This window comes from Pan paniscus, chromosome 20 (assembly GCF_029289425.2).
Source record: "Pan paniscus chromosome 20, NHGRI_mPanPan1-v2.0_pri, whole genome shotgun sequence".
NCBI classification, from domain to species: domain Eukaryota; kingdom Metazoa; phylum Chordata; class Mammalia; order Primates; family Hominidae; genus Pan; species Pan paniscus.
The window spans coordinates 18206442-18224450 of NC_073269.2; the positions used below are offsets into that span (position 1 = coordinate 18206442).

The following is an 18009-nucleotide window of genomic DNA, read 5'->3' on the forward strand; positions in this document are numbered from 1 at the left end:
GGCAGTGGCCAGAGGACTCCAGGGAGGAGTGGGGAGCCCCTGCCCCATGAGGCGGCCCCCCTTTGCCTGATGGAAGCCAGCTCTGGCTTGCCGGCTCTTAGATCCAAACTTTGGGATCCTCTTTGATGCCTCTTTGTCCCAAATCCCTCATTGGTGGCTCTATCAGCAAAACTCACTGGCTCTATTTCCAGAACCTTCCAAGAATCTGTCCACTTCTCACCTCTTCTTTGGTCACCAGCCTGATCCTGTCCCCGTCATCGCCCATGGGGACCAGTGTGATCACCTGCTCACAGGTCCTCTGGCTTCCCACAGATGCCAAAGGGCACCTATGAACACCTGGATCAAGTCCCTCCTCTGCTCAGAACCCTCTATGGCCCTCACCTCACTCAAAGTAAGAGCCGAAGAGCCCTCTCTGTGATCCCCGGCACAAGGTGCCCCCTCACCTCCCCACTCATCTCTCTGTCCTTCGTTTCCCCGCTGTTCTCTCACTCCGCCCAGCCACACCAGCTTCCTTGCTGCTCTTCAAACACACCAGGCATTTCTAATCCTCTGGGAGACTCATCCTCTCACGGGGGGCATTTTTGGAGGCTCAGGATCTCCTGGAATCCCAGCTCTTTTTTTTTTTTTTGACAGAGTCTCGCTGTGTCACCCAGGCTGGAATGCAGTGGCACGATCTCGGCTCACTGCAGCCTCCACATCGGCTCATTGCAGCCTAGGGTTCAAGTGATTCTCCTGCCTCAGCCTCCCGAGTAGCTGGGATTACAGGCGTGTGCCACCATGCCCGGCTAATTTTTGTATTTTTAGTAGAGATGGGGTTTCACCATGTTGGCCAGGCTGGCCTCAAACTCCTGATCTCAAGTGATCTGCCTGCCTCAGCCTCCCAAAGTGCTGGGATTACAGGCATGATCCACTGTGCCCAGCCCTGCACTTGCTTAAAAAAAAAAAATTACCGTGTGTTCTCACTTATAATCTGCACTCACCTTGATCACCATCTCAAAGGTAAAGACGCCTGTAAAAACGTAGTCAAAATATCGCAGCACCTGTAAGGGATAAAAGCAAGAGAGCAGTGGATCACTGGCCTGTTCCAGCAGAGCCCCGGTAAAACTAACCATCGCCTACTGGGGAGCAGAGTTTCTACCCAGAAGAGGAAACACAGCTGCTATATACAGTTGCGCAGGGCGTGCACTGCACAAAGGCCCCTCCCATCTCTTTTCATACTGCAGATTTGTATGTTGTGAATGAAATTGTCCAGCAGATGGCAGCAAATCCTAACAAAAAAATCACTGTACTAGGCCAGTTCGCTAACCCACGGGAAGGGTACCTTTTAAAATTTGCCCCAAGCCCTATAGTGGATTAGAAGCGGCCCCAGAGAAGTTCAGGGTTGACTGTATCCTTCTTGGTGATGGATCTAATCCCCCAGTACCCTTGCTTTCCTGGGCATCCTGGGCGAGAAATAGTTGCTACGTGGTTTTTTTAAACACTGGGGCCAACCTCCTGCCACGGCATCTCTTCCTGCTTCAAGGCCAGGCCCCTGCCAGGGTAGGTTGATTCTTCCTGTGCCCCTCCCCAGACCTGATGTTTCTGCCTGGACGAGCAATGTCCTCTGGCCCAGCCCCTGTCCAGGACACACCATAGCACACCTCTGGTGTCACCCAGGCCTGAAGATGAGGGTGCGCTGGCACAGTGTCTGGCTAGTGCTAGACAGGGGGTGGACACCGGCTGGGCACAGTGGCTCAAGCCTGTAATCCCAGCACTTTGGGAGGCTGGGGCAGGCAGATCACTTGAGGTCAGGAGTTCGAGACCAGCCTAACCAAATGGCAAAACCCCGTGTCTACTAAAAATATAAAAAATTAGCTGGGCATGGTGGCGTGTGCCTGTAATTCCAGCTACTTGGGAGGCCAAGGCGTGACAGTCACTTGAACGTGGGAGGCGGAGGTTGCAGTGAGCCGAGATCGTGCCACTGCACTCCAGCCTGGGAGACAGAGACTGTCTAAAAAAAAAAAAAAAATCAGATCCACCCGGAAGCTGCAACGGCCGAGCATTACTGAACATGGCCACCAGAGGGCGCTGTGAACACCAAAGAAGTCAGGCACATCTTCTGCTTACAATACTCCGTGGCTCCCACCTCATTCAGGGATAAAAGTCAAAGTCCTCCCTGAGGCCCTCAAGCCCCTGCACGATCTGACCATTCAGCTCCCTGCCCTCACTTCCTCTCATTCTCTCCCTTGCTCACTTCCTTTTGTTCCCCAAGATGCTTCCACCTCAGGGCCTTTGCACAGGCTGTTCTGTCTCTCTGGAATGCTTTTCCCCACATCCCATTTGATTCCCTCTTTCTCCTCCTTTATGACTTAGCTCAAATAACACTTTCCCAGTGAGGACTCCCCTGACCGGCTGTTTAAATTCCATCTCCTGGTCCTTGAGATCCTCTTTACGAAGTCTCTCTTTCCCTCTGCCCACCACACCCTCGGCCACTTATCACTCCCTGAACATTTGTTGTAGTTACTGATAATCTCATTGTCCATCTCCCCCACCCAAATGTCAGCCCCACAAGGACAGGGATGTCTGTCTGTCACCATGGCGTCTCCAGCTTATAATACAGGGTCAGGAATACAGTAGGTGCTCAAGAAATGTTTGTTGAATGAATGCATAAACAGTTGGGGCTGTACTGGGTCCTGGAGGAGCTGGGCTCTGTGATCTGTGTGGTTATAACTTATATTCCTGTTATATGTGGTGCTTGAAGAGGAATCAGAGACCAGAGTGCCTGGGGTCAGGGTGAGGTGACTTCCTGGAGGGAGGGGCTGGTGCAAGGGGATTGGCTTGAAAGACCTGGGTGGGCAGAGGGCATGGTGGTGGGAGAGTATTTCAGGTGCACGAGGCAGTGGGCACAGCCTGGTCAAAGGCCTGGTGGTCTGTGGGCTCTGGGAGTGCAGGGACCATCTCATACCCTGTCAATCCTCCCTGGCTCGCTCAGTACCTGGCACATAGTAGTTGCTTATCAAATACTTACTAAAGGAATGAATGGAAGGAAAGAAGGAAGAGAGGGAGCTGGGAAAGGGCAGGCCATGGGGGTCAGGTGAATCTAATTCTGGAGCTCTTAATAAGGTGTGCAAGAGGAAATCAAAAGACCAATAAATTAGGTTCAAGTATTCCTAATACTTAGATCTTTTTCATCTATTTGCAAATGTTATTTCCTGTGGCTCAGTCTAATCCAAAAAAGTGCTTGATCTCATTCATTACAGGGAAATGCCAAGCACAACCCCAATAAAATCTCACTCCACACCCAGCAGATCGGCCAAATGAAAGTCGACAGTACCAAGTGTTGACAAGGATGTGGAAGAACAGGAGTTCCCATGAGCTACTGGTGCAAGGGCCACTGCGTTCATTTATTTTAAAATTTTTTTTTGAGATGGTGTCTCGCTCTGTCACCCAGGCTGGAGTGCAGTGGCACAATCTTGGCTCACTGGAACCTCTGCCTCCCGGGTTCAAGCGATTCTTCTGCCTCAGCCTCCAAGTATCTGGGATTACAGGCGCATGCCACCACGCCCGGCTAATTTTTGTATTTTTAGTAGAGACCAGGTTTTACCATATTGGCCAGTCTGGTCTCGAACTCCTGACCTCACGTGATCTACCCACCTTGGCCTCCCAAAGTGCTGGGATTACAGGTGTGAGCCCGGCCCACTGTGCCCGGCCCACTGTGTTTATTTTTATTTATTTATATATATTTTTGAGACAGGATCTCGCTCTGTCACCAAGGCTAGAGTGCAGTGACGCCATCTTGGCTCACTGCAACCTCCACCTCCTGGGTTCAAGCGATTCTTGTGCTTCAGCCTCCCGAGTAGCTGGGATTACAGCTGTGTGTTACCACGCCCAGATAATTTTTGTATTTTTGGTAGAGACGGGGTTTCACCATGTTGGCCAGGCTGGTCTCAAACTCCTGACCTCAGGTGATCCACCCGCCTTGGCCTCCCAAAGGGTCACTGTGTTTATTGTCCAGTAAACATTCAAGCTGCATTTACTGAGGCCAACCACTTGCAAATTATATGCTCTAGAAACTTCGCTTTTGGTTTATACCCTGGAGGAATTCTTATTTATTGAGACAGGGTCTCGCTCTGTCACCCAGGTTGGAGTGCAGTGGTATGAACATGGATCACTACAGCCTTGACCTTCCAGACCCAAGTGATCCTCCCACCTCAGCCTCCCAAGTGGCTGGGACCACAGGTGCGCACCACCACGCTCGGTTAATTAAAAAAAATTTTTTTTTTCTTTTTTTTGGTAGAGGTGGGGGTCTCACTATGTTGCCCAAGCTGGCCTTGAACTCCTGGCCTCAAGCATTGCTCCCACCTTGGCCTCTCGAAGTGCTGGGATTATAGGCGTGAGCCACTGCATCTGGCCTCCTGGAGAAATTACTGTCCAGGTGACTCAGGAAACATGTTGAGGGGTGTGGCATGGGGACAGTATTCACACTTAGAAACAACCCAAACATCTGTCAACAGGGGATGGATAACACATCCCACGCCACACAGTAAATCTCAAAACAGCATCATAAAGAACGCCCATTGACCGGGCGTGGTGGCTCACGCCTGTAATCCCAGCACTTTGGGAGGCCAAGGCGGGCGGATCACTTGAGGTCAGGAGTTTGAGACCAGCCTGGCCAACATGGTGAAACCCCGTCTCTACTAAAAATACAAAAATTAGCCGGGTGTGGTGGCACCTGCCTGTAGTCCCAGCTGCTCTGGAGGCTGAGGCAGGAGAATCGCTTAAACCCGGGAGGCGAGGTTGCAGTGAGCCAAGATTGCACCACTGCACTCCAGCCTGGGTGACAGAGCAAGACTCCATCTCAAAAAAAAAAAAAAAAAAAAGAATGCCCATCAATCCTGCAACAGCAACATGTACTCATTTAATGCGAAGCATAGAAGTGTCTCATTTATTGAATGTTACAGAAGAGCAAACATAAATTCAGTTTTTAAGAATTGGCCAGTGTGGTGGCTCATGCCTGTAATTCCAGAGCTCTGGGAATCTGAGGAGGGAGGATTGCTTGAGGTCAAGAGTTCGAGACCAGCCTGGCAACATAGCGAGGCCCGTTTCTACAAGAATTTAAAAATTAGCTGGGTGTGGTGGTGCATGCCTGTGGTCCTAGCTACCTGGGGGGCTGAGGTGGGAGGATCACTTGAGCCCGGGACGTTGAGGCTGCAGTGAGCCATGATCACGTTATTGCACCCCAACCTGGGCGACAGAGAGAGACATTGTCTCTTAAAAAAAAACAAAAACAAAACAGCCTGTGCAGGTGGGAAAAAGAGAGAAGCCAAAAACGCTCATTCCAGAAGCTGGGGTCGTGGTTACCGGTAAGGCAGGGTTTCTCAAGCTGGGCTCTGTGGACATTTGGGTCTGGATCATTCTCTAGAGTGGGGGCCGTCCTGTGCATCGGCGGGTGCTGAGCAGCATCCCTGGCCTCCACCCACCAGATGCCAGGAGCACCTCCCCCCTCCTGTCGTGACAACCAAAAATGTCTGCAGACAGTGTCCCCAGCAGCTCTAGAGGGAAAGAAGGCGGTGGGGGTGGGGGATCGAGGAGGCACATGCCGCGTGGGGCGTTTTTGTTCTATTTCTTGCCCTGGATGGTGGTTACGTGGTGTGAACGTTATGGGGCCACAGTGTTCTTGTAGAGAAGTTTCGACTGCGAGATGGACGAGGGAGGGGGCCGGGGAGCTGAACGCTCTTTGCAAACAGTCCCTGGGGCCTGGTCTGAGCACTGCCTAGATTCCCTTCAGCCCTGGGAGCTGCCGTGCCCCCTGGATCACCCATGCCTGTGCCCTCCCTGCCGAAGGCAACGCCTTCTTCAGCATCCTCGCGTCAGCAGGGGGTTTGTGGACCCCTCCAGGGACACCTCCTCCCCACGCCTGGCTCCTGGAGGCCTCTGGGGGAAACCAGGCTGCGGGAAGCAACTAAGCGGACTGTGAGGAGGCTGGGCACTGGCTCTAGCTTCCTCCAGGAGCTGCGTTCTAATTATTTCCTTCCATCTCCCCCATCAGGTCCCCAGGGGGGCCTGCCAGGCCTGGGAAGGAAGGGAAAGTGCATGGTAAGCTGTGGGCAGGCTTGAGGGATGGGGCTCGCCAGCTTTGCCTGGGTCCTAACCTACTTAGCCAGGGCAGCAGAGCCTTGGACCAGCAGAAAACACACTTTTTTGGCTCTGGGTTGGGAGGGAAGGGTTGGGGGAGGGAGCTGGGGAGGGAAACAGGAGCCACCAGTCCACCCTCTACCAGGCCCTGGGGTCAAGCCTCTGCCCGCAGCCCATGACTGAGGCACGCCCTTGCCTGTTGGTGCCTCGGTTTCCCCATCTCAACCACAAGCATGCACTCATTCCTGCTTGTCAGGACTCAAAGGGGCTATGCACACCCATCCGTAGCATACAGTGGGTGATTAGTAAATGCAGACAGTTGGGGGAAGCAGTGAGAGCTTTGGGGGATGCAGAGTTGGAATTCTGCTGTGTGACCCTGGACAGGCCACTTAGCACTCTCTCATTCCCCTGAGCCTCAGTTTTCCCATCTGTCAAATGGGGATGCCTGGGCGGGGGGTTGGGGGGGCGCATTGTGAGGATTAAACGAGATACTGCATGCTGAGTTTCTTCCTGGGACACAGCAAGTGCTCAATTAACAGGGGTTGTCAAGAGACCCACCATCCGCAAAGGGGCTTGCTTTCATAAAAACCAAAAGCTTAGGCTGTGTTTCTGAGCCAAATAGTTGTTTCTTTCAAAGCTTCGTGTACAAAGGGAAATGTCTACTGCGGAGGGGACCACCTCTGAGCACCGCCCCTGCCCCAGTAACCCCCCTATTCCATGTAGAGAATGTGCAACATCCATATCCTGCTAGTCTCACGCCTCCATTAGAGAATCCAGCAATTTTCAGCCCCAGTCACTCTGGGCCACCTCCACCCCACCAGGCTCACAGAGAAACTGCCTCAAGGAATGTCTTGCTCCCAAGAGCATCCCCAAGGAATCAGAGCTTCCCCTCTCAACCAGCAGCCATAAGGGCTATGCCTAGGGGTGACCCCAACATCCCACCCTACCTATGAGCATTTTGGATGCAGGAGAAAGTGGCCTGAGGCAGAGCAGCCAGGCTAGGAAGGGGTGTGCTCTGTGGGACTCACGTTGTTCCGAGGTGCGTTGGGCTGCACAGGGTCCTCGGCGGCCAGGGCGATGCTGCTCATGGCAATGACCATGAGGATGCACATCTCAAAGTAGCGCAGGTTCAGGATGTAATGGCACAGGCGGCGAAGGCTGTTGGAGACAGATGGGCGTGCAGAGGTCCACTCAGACCACAGGCTCACAAACCCTTTTCTTCCATAATCTCATGTTACCTACCACTACTGAGATCTCCAACCCCCAAGGCCTCCTACACAACAAACTATTAAACTCCTCCAGGTGGGGGCCCTCTGTGGGTCCTGGAACCCCAAGAAGGCAGAGGGGACCTTGGTGAGAGAAGACATTCACATGCCCTGTTTAGCAAAGTTCCTATCACTCCCAAACGACCCTCTTGAAGTATCTTGATCCCCAAGCTAGGTTGAAGAAATACGGTCCTTAATTCTGTAGGAGATAAAAAGGCTTTTCGATATTAAATGTCCCAGGGCCAAACAATATTGTGAATCTATGGGTTAAGTAGATTTCTTTCTTTCTTTTTAAAAATTAGCTGTGTGACCTTGGGCAAGTTACTTGTCCCCTCTGTGCCTTGGTGCCCTCATCTGTAAAATAGCCGTAATACTAGTGCTTACTTCACAAAATCATGAGACCCAAGAGTTAATTTATGCCTGGCTCATGATAGGGGCTCCAAAAAGTTAGTTATTGAAATTATGAATTGCAGGCCTTATCAGAGCCTTGAATGTGCCAATGGGATGTGCCAGTTAACCTCTTAATAAGTGGAGCCAATAATAAATAGTTCATAAGGTTGTGTGAATGGCAGCAGAGCTGAGTGGTTAAGAACAAGTAGGCTAGAGCCAGTGTCTGGGCTCAAACTCCAGCTCTCCCACTGGCTTGCTGTGTGACCTTGGGCAGGTGAATTCACGTCTCTGGACCTCAGTTTTTTCATCTGTCAAATGGAGCTAAGCATAGTAACAACCTCAGAGAAATTAAAAAAAATTTTAAGGCACTCAGAACAGTGCCTGGCACTGAGTAAATACCACATAAGTGCTTCCTTAGTAAAATCGATAAGTCAACTAAATAAAAAAGTACTTTAAAGGTACTTTTATTTATTACTACCCAGGGTGAGTTGCCAAGAGGCAGATTATAGAAAGCAGCTTCTCCCCCATCTTATCTGACATGATCCTTCATTGTCAAGAAGCATTTTGAGCGGTCAGGCTTTCAAGAAATATCCCTGGGAGACATTCAATTCTAAAACAACCTCCGAGCCACTACGACATTCACGGGATAAATTTCTCCCCTAAATAATCTATCCATTTCAAAGATGCCCAAGACAGAAGGCCATGGAACTCAGACACTATCCGCCCAGAATCTAAACCCTTACAGAGTCTAGGTTAGAAACAGAGTTCAGGTCCCAGGGCTGCCATGTGCAGTTGTTCAGGCTGTGTACTGCACAAGGCAGCCATTTCTAAGGGGGTGCCTCTTACATCACAGTGAAGATTTGTTTATTTATGACAAATTTATTTATTTGTTGTTTAGGACAAATTTATTTGTTTATTTATGACAAATTTGTTTATTTCTTGTCATAAATAACAATGATTTTCTAGTGGATGGCAGGACAGGGGTCTCTTCCAACAAAGTATATTGTGACAAATCATCTTACTTGACTTACGGAAGGAGCATCCATTTTCAACTTGTTCAAAGGTATCCCTGGACTCATGGTGGTCAACACTCACTCATTGCCCTCTATCTGGCCTGACTTCCGCCACCCTGGTGGGAGCCCCAGGCCCCCCTGCCCTTGCTGGGGGCCATACTCACGGGTTGGTCGTGGACAGGATGAACATGGAGCTATAGGGAGGCATTGGCTTAGGGCCGTCTTCCCCACGGTCGTCTTCCTCCTCCTCCTTCTTCTCTTCCTCTTTTTTTGGCAGTGGGTCTGGGTTGGCGTTTTTGTTCACTGTTGGGACAAGAACCAACACAGGGCTCCCTCCACAATTTCCCACAAGTCTCTGGGAACTCCTGTGTACTCCCAGGGCAGGCAAGAAGCGGCTGACATTTCTAAAGTGCCTGCTGTATATACCAGGCATCTTATGACATCACTGAACCCTTGTATGGCCCTGAGGTTGATATATTCTGATCCCTTGTTTACAGATGAGGAAATTGAGGCACAGAGAAGTAAAGTGACTTGTCTAAGGTCACACAGCAGGAAGTGGCAGAGCTGGCATTTGGAACCCAGGCGGCCTGGCCCCCGAGAGCCTGCTCTCAACCACTCTATAGCCTTGAGTGCGGTGGGGCCCTCACGGGATATTAACACAGACCTGCCCCTATCCTTGTTGGACCTTCACACCCTCACTTGCAGGCAGGTAGGGAGAGTGCCAAGAGACCCACTGAACAGATAGAAATACTGAGACCTCCCATAAACTGCATGGCATGCCCCCATTAGCACCCCTCTCTTGACTCAGGGGGAGGAGCCATCAGCCTCTGGAGCTTCCATTCTGCAGCCCAGCCTGCTTATGTGCCCACGGGCAGGCTGAGCCTCTCTGAGCCTCAGTCCCTACATCTATAAAATGGGCACAGTGACAAGACCTTAGGATCTTAGGTCTCAGGGCCATGGAAAGCCTTTATCCAGCAAACTCATGAAAATCTCTCACATAGAACTGACACTAGATGAACTTAAGACATAATCCACTCAGCAGTTCACCTTTTTTTTTTTTTTTTTTTTTGAGACAGTCTCGCTTTGTCACCCAGGCTGCAGTGCAGAGGTGCCATCTTGGCTCACTCTACCTTAGCCTCCTGAAGTGCTGGGATTACAGGCATGAGCCAGTACATCTGGCCCCATTTTTAATGTGGCAACTAGAGAGTTTAAACTGACATTTGCATGTGGCCTGTGTTACATTTCTTTTGGACAGTGCTGGGCCGAGAGAATCAATCATCTGACCCCCTCAAGCTTCCATCAGAGGACCCTATTGCTCCTCAAATGGGGTGGCTTCCTGGCTCCCCTTGGGAAGGAAGGACGTAGAAGATATTGCTAACCCGACTGAACACAACCCCGTGCGAGGCACTGTGCACAAATTATCTCACTGAACGCTCCACAGCCCTGTGGGGTAGGAAACTACGCCTGTGCCCATTTTCCAGGGCAGGAGACTGAGGCCAGAGAGATGGGGTCACAGTCCAGGGTCACTCAGCAGAGCCTCTGGCTCCAGGGACGCCAGGTCCCCTGCCCAGTGATGTGAGAGCAGAGGGTCTCACCTTGTACGACGGTGTGGTTGAGGGGGGGTGGGCAGGCTGGGGGGATGTCCACTGTGGTGTGGTCGGGTTTCCTGGCAGTCTTCGCTGAATTGGTCTGGGTGCCGCTGGGGTTGGTGACGATAAGGCTATTCTCGGGGGTCTTGGGGGGGCCGGGATTGGATGGGTTCCCCGGGTTGTTGGGCGTCCGGCGGCTGGCGGCGTTCTGGGGGTTGGTGGCCATGGCAGGGATGGCCGGCGTGGGGCCGGGGTCGGTGCTGTTTCCCATCTTGGCTGGGCTCTGGGGCAGGCCGGCGTGGCCAAGGCTGCCGTGGGGAGCGGCCGACTCCGCGGTGGCCAGCTTGTTGTTCTTCATGTTGTCAATATCCTCTGCCAGGGGTGGGTCTTGGCGGCCCAGGTCCTGCTGGATTGGCCGGGTGGTTGACAGGTTGGGACCCGACACAGGGACCCCGGAGCCCTGGTTCTCTCTGAGGAAGGCAAGTGAATGAAAAAGAACCAACAACTGATTTAGGATAAAAGGCAACAGTTCAGGATCCTAGCTAAGATTCCATCTTTCAAGAGTACAATTTGGGCTGGGCGCAGTGGCTCACGCCTGTAATCCCAGCACTTTGGGAAGCGGAGGCAGGAGGATTGCTTAAGGCCAGGAGTTCAAGACCAGCTTGGGCAACATAGTGAGACCCTATTTCTACAAAAAATGTGTAAATTGACGGGCGTGGCGCTGTGTGCCTGTAGTTCTAGCTACTTGGGAGGCCGAAGTGGGAGGATTGCTTGAGCCTGGGAGGTTGAGGCTGCAGTGAGCCGTGATCGCCCCACTGCACTCCAGTCTGGGTGACAGAGTGAGACCCTGTCACCAAAAAAACAAAAAAGAAAAGGAAAGGGTACAGTTTGGTCATGGAGAAGTCGTGTCCCAGATCCCTGCAGCGCCTGGAATTGAGAGGGGCCTGTTCAATTCTTGGTCAGAGGTCAAGACCTTCACGTGCCCATGGACAGGTTTCCACAACTCCCCATCATCTTATTTCTTTTCCTTCTTTCTTTCTTTTTTCTCGCTCTGTCGTACAGTGGCGTGATCTCGGCTCACTGCAACCTCTGGCTCCCAGGTTCAAGCGATTCTCTTGCCTCAGCCTCCTGAGTAGCTGGGATTACAGGTGCCTACCACTACGACCGGCTAATTTTTTGTATTTCAGTAGAGATGGGGTTTCACCATTTTGGCCAGGCTGGTCTCGAATTCCTGACCTCAAGTGATCCGCCCACCTCAGCCTCCCGAAGTGCTGAGATTACAGGTGTGAGCCACTGCACCTGGCCTTTTTTTTTTTTTTTCCAGACAGGGTCTTACTCTGTTGCCCAGGCTGGAGAGCAGTGGCAGGATCATAGCTTACTGCAGCCTTGAACTTCTGGGCTCCAGTGATCCTCCCATCTCAGCCTCCAGGTAGCTGAGGCTACAGGCTTACGCCACCATATCTGGCTAATTTTAAAATTTTTTGTAGAGACTGGTGTCTCACTATGTTGCCCAGGCTGGTCTCAAACTCCTGGCCTCAAGTGATTCTTCCTCCTCGGCCTCCAGGCATAAACCACAATGCCCAGCTTGTTTTTAACTTTCTTATTCTTAGCTGAGTTTTCACTGCCTAGTACAGGGCCTCTCACACAGTCAGTGTTGGGTAACTTACTGTCAAATGATAAATGAATACCCGCATTTTCTTTTTCTTTCTTTCTTTCTTTTTTTTTTTTTTTTAACTGAGACAGAGCCTCACTCTGTTGCCCAGGCTGGAGTGCAGTGGCGGGATCTTGGCTCACTGCAACCTCTGCCTCCTGGATTCAAGTGATCCTCGTGCCTCAGCCTCCCGAATAGCTGGGATTACCAGCGTGCACCACAATACCCAGCTAGTTTTTCTATTTTCAGTAGAGACAGGGCTTCGCCATGTTGCCCAGGCTGCTTGAACTCGTGGCCTACAGTGATCCACCCACCTCAGCCTTCCAAAGTGCTGGGATTATAGGCCTCCCTAAGTGCTGGATATATAGAGCCGCCGTGCCTGGCCAGAATGTCCCCATTATCCAGATGAGGATACTGAGGCCCCAGGAGAGATCCCACAGCCTCAAACCTCCCATCGACCCCTGCCTCTCCAAGCCATGGACACCTGGGCCCTGCCTCTTGCCATCTACAGGTGGACACAGACTCACTTAGTAGCCCATCTGACGCCTTCTGGACTACAGACCCCTGGACAACACAGCCCTGGTTTCCCATAAATCTATCTAGAAAGAATAAATAAGTAATAAATGAAAGGCTGGCTTTCCCCAGAGGGCTTCCCACTGGCTAAACTACCAGCACCATTCTCCTCATTTTATTTTTGCATTTTAACTTGCAAAAACCCACGGTGTTTTTAGTAAGCGGAAGAGAGACAAGCTAATTTATTTTCAGACCAAAGTAGGTAAGTGGGATGCTTCTATGAATACTTCCCGGAAGGAGAAACCGAGGCAGTTCCACTGTTTCTCTGAGACTGCACAGGGGAAATAGACAGGTCCAAGCAACTTTCTGCCTTCTCAGTTTCGTGAGTGGGTCATAGAGGGACATTTCAGAAGACAGGCTGACCTGGGTTTGAATCTCGGCAATGTCTTTTTTTTTTTTTTTTTGAGACAGGGTCTCACTCTGTCGCCCAGGTTGTAGTGCAGTGGCGCGATCTCAGCTCACTGTAATCGCCACCTCCCAGGCTCAGGCAATCCTCCCACCTCAGCCTTCCCAGTAGCTGGGACTACAGGTGCCTGCCACCACGCCTGGCTAACTTTTTAATTTTTCTTTTTGTAGAGATGAGGTCTCACTATATTGCCTAGGCTGGTCTCAAACTCCTGGGATCAAGCGACCCTCTTGCCTCAGCCTCCCAAAATGCTGGGATTATAGGCATGAGCCACTACACACAGGGAAATCTCAGCAACATCACCAGTTGTGCAACCCTGTGTGATTTGCTTAACCTCTCTGAGCCTTAGTTCCCACATTTTAAAATTTGGGATAACAGGAGTAGAACCTTCCCCATATCCTGGAGACTGAAGCAATGATCCTGGACCTTCTTTACCACATAATCTCCAGTGAGTTACTTAGCCTCAGTTCCTGACCCATAACATGCGGGCCGTAACCTCATTGAGTCTGGCGCTGAGAACTAAGTATGTTAATGAGCTGAGAGTCACCGAGGATTATTCTCAGGCCTTGAAACCTAATGGGATTTGTCTTGCTGGATTTAGCGCTTGCTTAGGACTGGTGACCTCTTTATCCCTTCCAATTTCTCCCTTTTGCAATGGGAACGTCTATCCTATGCCTGTCCCGCTGTTATATTTTGGAAACATACAAAGATCACTTGTTCTGTAGTTTCTATATTATATATATAACATATATATTATATATATTTATCTTATCTTATCTATCTTATTTTTTGAGATGGAGTCTTGCTCTGTCACCCAGGCTGAAGTGTAATGCACGATCTCGGCTCACTGCAACCTCTGCCTCCCAGGTTCAAGTGATTCTCCTGCCTCAGCCTCCAGAGTAGCTGGGACTACAGGCCTGTGCCACCACACCCGGCTAATTTTTTTTTTTTTCTGTAGTTTTAGTAGAGACAGGATTTTGCCATGTTGGCCAGGCTAAAACTCCTGGCTTCAAGAGATCCATTGGCCTTGGCCTCCCAAAGTGTTAGGATTACAGGCGTGAGCCACCATTTCTGGCCTAAATGAGGTAAATTCTAAACCAATATTTCCTCAACATCTTGGACAGTCCACAAAGAAATCCCTAATTCTAACCTGCTTGTGATGCTTTTTGAGAAGTTGTGTATCATGAAAACCTGGCTGAGAGTATTTTCTCATCATCTGTAATGTGTGTGTGTGTCTGTGTGTGTATAATAATAATAATATATTTTTAAGAGACAGGGTCTTGCTCTGTTGCCCAGGCTGAAGTGCAGTGGTATGACCATAGCTCACTGCAAGCTTTAACTCCTGGGCTCAAGCGATCCTCCCACCCTGGGTAGCTGGGATTGCAGGTACACACTGCCATGCCTGGTTATTTTTATTAATTTTTGTAGAGACAGGGTCTCACTATGTTGTTCAGGCTGGTATTGAACTCCTGGGGCTCAAGAGATCCACCTGCCTTGGCCGCCCAAAGTGCTGGGATTACAGGTGTGAGCCACCACGCCTGGCCCTGTGTATGTATATGTGTATATATGTGTATATATATATACACACATATATATACACATTTCAGAGAGCGATATCCCTGCCATAAAGCAGGCCCAGTTAAGTTATAATTTCAAAGAGAACCTAAATCCTTTGGCCGCCAGCTCAAGAAGCCATGGAGAAACTCGTGGCGGCATTTTCATAGAGGAATACCATCTACCAAGAGCAGATGGAAAAGGGTCTGCCAATGTGTTTTGTCTTGTTTTTGCTTCCTTGTAGAGCTTCTGTTGGCTCTGTTTGTTGGGAAATTTTAACAAGCTCAGCCTGCAGAGGCCTAATATCAATTTCCGGGAGGTTTCATTTTCAAAGTGTCTCCAAGGAGAACTCAAAAGGGGCAGAAAACTTTGAAGCTGCACCCCTACCCCCTTCTCCCTGGGGATCTGGCATCCTCTGCCTGGAATAGGTGGCCAGTTGCATAACACCTGCTGTGCATGGCGTTCTTGTGCCAGCTGATCACTTGGGCATCCTTCTGCAGAGGGCTGTGGACACCTTGCCTGGGGCACACTCAGACCCTGAGATCAGATTATGTGGGGGTGATAATAACAGCAGTTCCTGTTTATTGCTTATCTCCTTGTGTCCCCACCCCCTGCCTAAGGACCTCACATATTAACTCATTTAATCCCTGCAACTACCACCATCTCAGATGGGTATAGTGATCAGCCCCATTTCACAGAGGAGGAGACTGAGGTTCAGAGAGGCAAAGTTACCCAGCTGGAAAACAGCTGAGCTGGGCTCTCTGGTGTTCGAAGCTTTAATGGGGCAGCTTGGTACAGTGGCTTACGCCTGTAATCCTAGCACTTTGGGAGGCTGAGGAAGGAAGATCGCTTGAGCCCAGGAGTTTGAGATCAGTCTGGGGAACATAGTGAGACCCCATCTCTAAAAAAAAAAAAAAAAAAAAAAAAAAATTAGCTGGGCGTAGTTGCACGAGACTGTTGTTCCAGTTACTTGGGAGGCTGAGGTGGGAAGATCATTTGAGTCCAGGAGTTTGAGGCTACAGTGAGCTATGATTGTGCCACTGCACTCCAGCCTGGGTAACACAGCAAGACTGTTTTTTTAAAAAAAACCAACTTGGGCCCATTGGGGGTACCGTAAGAATTAGAGTGCTAAGTAATTAACCATTCCCTGCCCCCATGCAGGATAAACTGTGGAGCTCAAGAGTCCAGCATCTCTCTTCCTGTTCCTTTTGGGGAGCAGGTTGTCATGGTGACAGATGCAGGTGGAATTAGGATGCGAACAGCAGAGATAAGAATTCTAGAGTGGAGCAGGTCTTGGCAAAAGTTCCCTTTGCAAGCAGATAGGCCTGGGAGGAGGCACTGCCTGGTTGCAAGGGAGAGGCAGAAGCTCTGTCCTCCATAGATTTTTACTGACAGTCTGGGAAAGTTCCACCCTCATTTTGTCCACCCTGCAGGGCCACTGGGCTCGGCCACCTGGTATGGGGGATCTGGGGCCAGCAGCCATTGAATTATATGAAATAGAATGTGCGTCAGTCCACTTTTCACTGGAGTGAGCCACTGAAAGACAGATGAAGGTAGGAATGAGGAGAAGACAAAGTGAATAAAAAGGAAAAAAATATGATCGGCCTGGCAAGGTAGCTCACTCCTGTAATCCCAGCACTTTGGGAGGCTGAGGTGGGAGGATCGCTTGAACCCAGGAGTTGGAGACCAGCCTTGGCAACGTGGCAAAACCCTGTGTCTACAAAAAATACAAAAGATTAGCTAGGCATGGTCGTGCACACCTGTAGTCCCAGCTACTCGGGAGGCTGAGGTGGGAGAATCACCTGAGCTCAGGAAGTCGAGGCTGCAGTGAGCCATGATTGTACCACTGTACTCCGGGGCCTGGATGACAAAGCGAGACCATGTCTCAAAAAAAAAAAAATTATCAATACGCTGGAGAATGAAAAACACAGGGTACGTTTGCAAAAAGCCTCAAGGAATGACTGAAGAAGAGGAAAAATGCACAAGGCAGACCTCCAAAGGCCACTGGCTTTGTCACAACAGAGAACGAAAATGTCTTTTTATTATTTTATATTCTCAAATAAAGTTTTATCTTTGCCACTTTTTTTAAAGCAGATGAATGACTGATCTTGGATTTTTTTTCTCTTAAAGTGCATGAATCTTCATGAACTTTTATTTCCAAAGAGCCTTAGAACCTCTTTATCAGCCAAATGAATAATGTCTCTCCCGGCCAGGTTGTTTGATGTGTCTATTAATAATGGAATTAGCAGTACTCTCCTGGTTCAGAATGGGGGTCTGGCCAGCTGAGGCTATGGGGGTGAAAGTGGGGAGATATTTTCTTCCTCTGAAGAAGAGAGGGAGCAGGAACCATCTGTGGGCAAGCTGTGGGCAACCATTTGGGCAAGCTGGGTCCTTATTGCTTTTTATGTTTATTGATGAGAGTATTACTAACAGTATTAGCTGACACTTCCTGAGTGCTTACTATTACTGCTAAAAATAGCATTCATTGAGTACTTAATAATATTCGTATTAATAATAGCTAACATGGCCAGGCATGGTGTCTCATGTCTGTAAATCCAGCACTTTGGGAGGCCAAAGTGGGAGAATTTCTTGAGGCCAGGAGTTTGACACCAGCCTGGGCAACATAGTGAGACCCCAAAACGCCACAAACAATTGCTAACATTTATTGAGCTCTTGGTATAAGCCAGGAACCACTCAAAGCATTTTACACATACTAACTCAGTTAAATCTTTTTTTTTTTTTTTTTTTTTTTTTTTTTTTTTTTGAGATGGAGTCTCGCTGTGTCTCCCAGGCTGGAGTGCAGTGGCGCGATCTCGGCTCACTGCAAGCTCCGCCTCCCGGGTTTTACACCATTCTCCTGCCTCAGCCTCCCGAGTAGCTGGGACTACAGGCGTGCACCACCTACGCCCAGCTAATTTTTTTTTTTTTGGTATTTTTAGTAGAGATGGGGTTTCACCATATTAGCCAGGATGGTCTCGAACTCCTGACCTTGTGATCCGCCCACCTCGGCCTCCCAAAGTGCTGGGATTACAGGCATGAGCCACTGCGCCCGGCTCAGTTAAATCTTATACCCTGAGAAGGAGGTAGCTACTATTCTTATCTCCATTTTATAGATGAGGAAATGGAGGCCCAGAGAGGAGGAGTGAAATTCTGAAAGTCACACAGCCTGGAAGTGATAGGGCAGGAATGTGACTGCCTGCCCCAAAGTCCTTGCCTTTCACAATCAGGCTTTGCTGCTCTTGTAGTTTCCAATGTTTACTGTTGTCTTTCAAAAACTCTTCCTGGCATATTGTTAGGGAGAGACATTCTGTCCCTGTCACTCTGCCTCCTTCAATAATAGTAGATCTGTTAATAAGGCTGATAATAACAGTAATATTAGTAATAATAGCAAGAGTAATTAATAATCATTGGTCTTTCTTTTTTTTTTAGACATGAGGTCTTACTCATCTCTAAA

General features: G+C 49.7%; 1 protein-coding gene across 10 annotated transcripts in view; it reads right to left on the reverse strand.

Annotated features, from left to right (window-relative positions):
* CACNA1A (calcium voltage-gated channel subunit alpha1 A) overlaps positions 1-18009 on the reverse strand; it is a 418969-nt gene that overhangs the window by 69829 nt on the left and 331131 nt on the right. For all 10 annotated transcript variants that reach the window (XM_034945842.3, XM_034945843.3, XM_055103184.2 and 7 more), the window contains exons 22-25: positions 10378-10841; positions 8947-9085; positions 7143-7272; positions 981-1040 (exon numbers count right to left, since the gene is read on the reverse strand). In XM_034945842.3, the coding sequence (XP_034801733.3) occupies positions 981-1040; positions 7143-7272; positions 8947-9085; positions 10378-10841 (793 nt within the window). The remainder of the gene's footprint in view (positions 1-980; positions 1041-7142; positions 7273-8946; positions 9086-10377; positions 10842-18009) is intronic.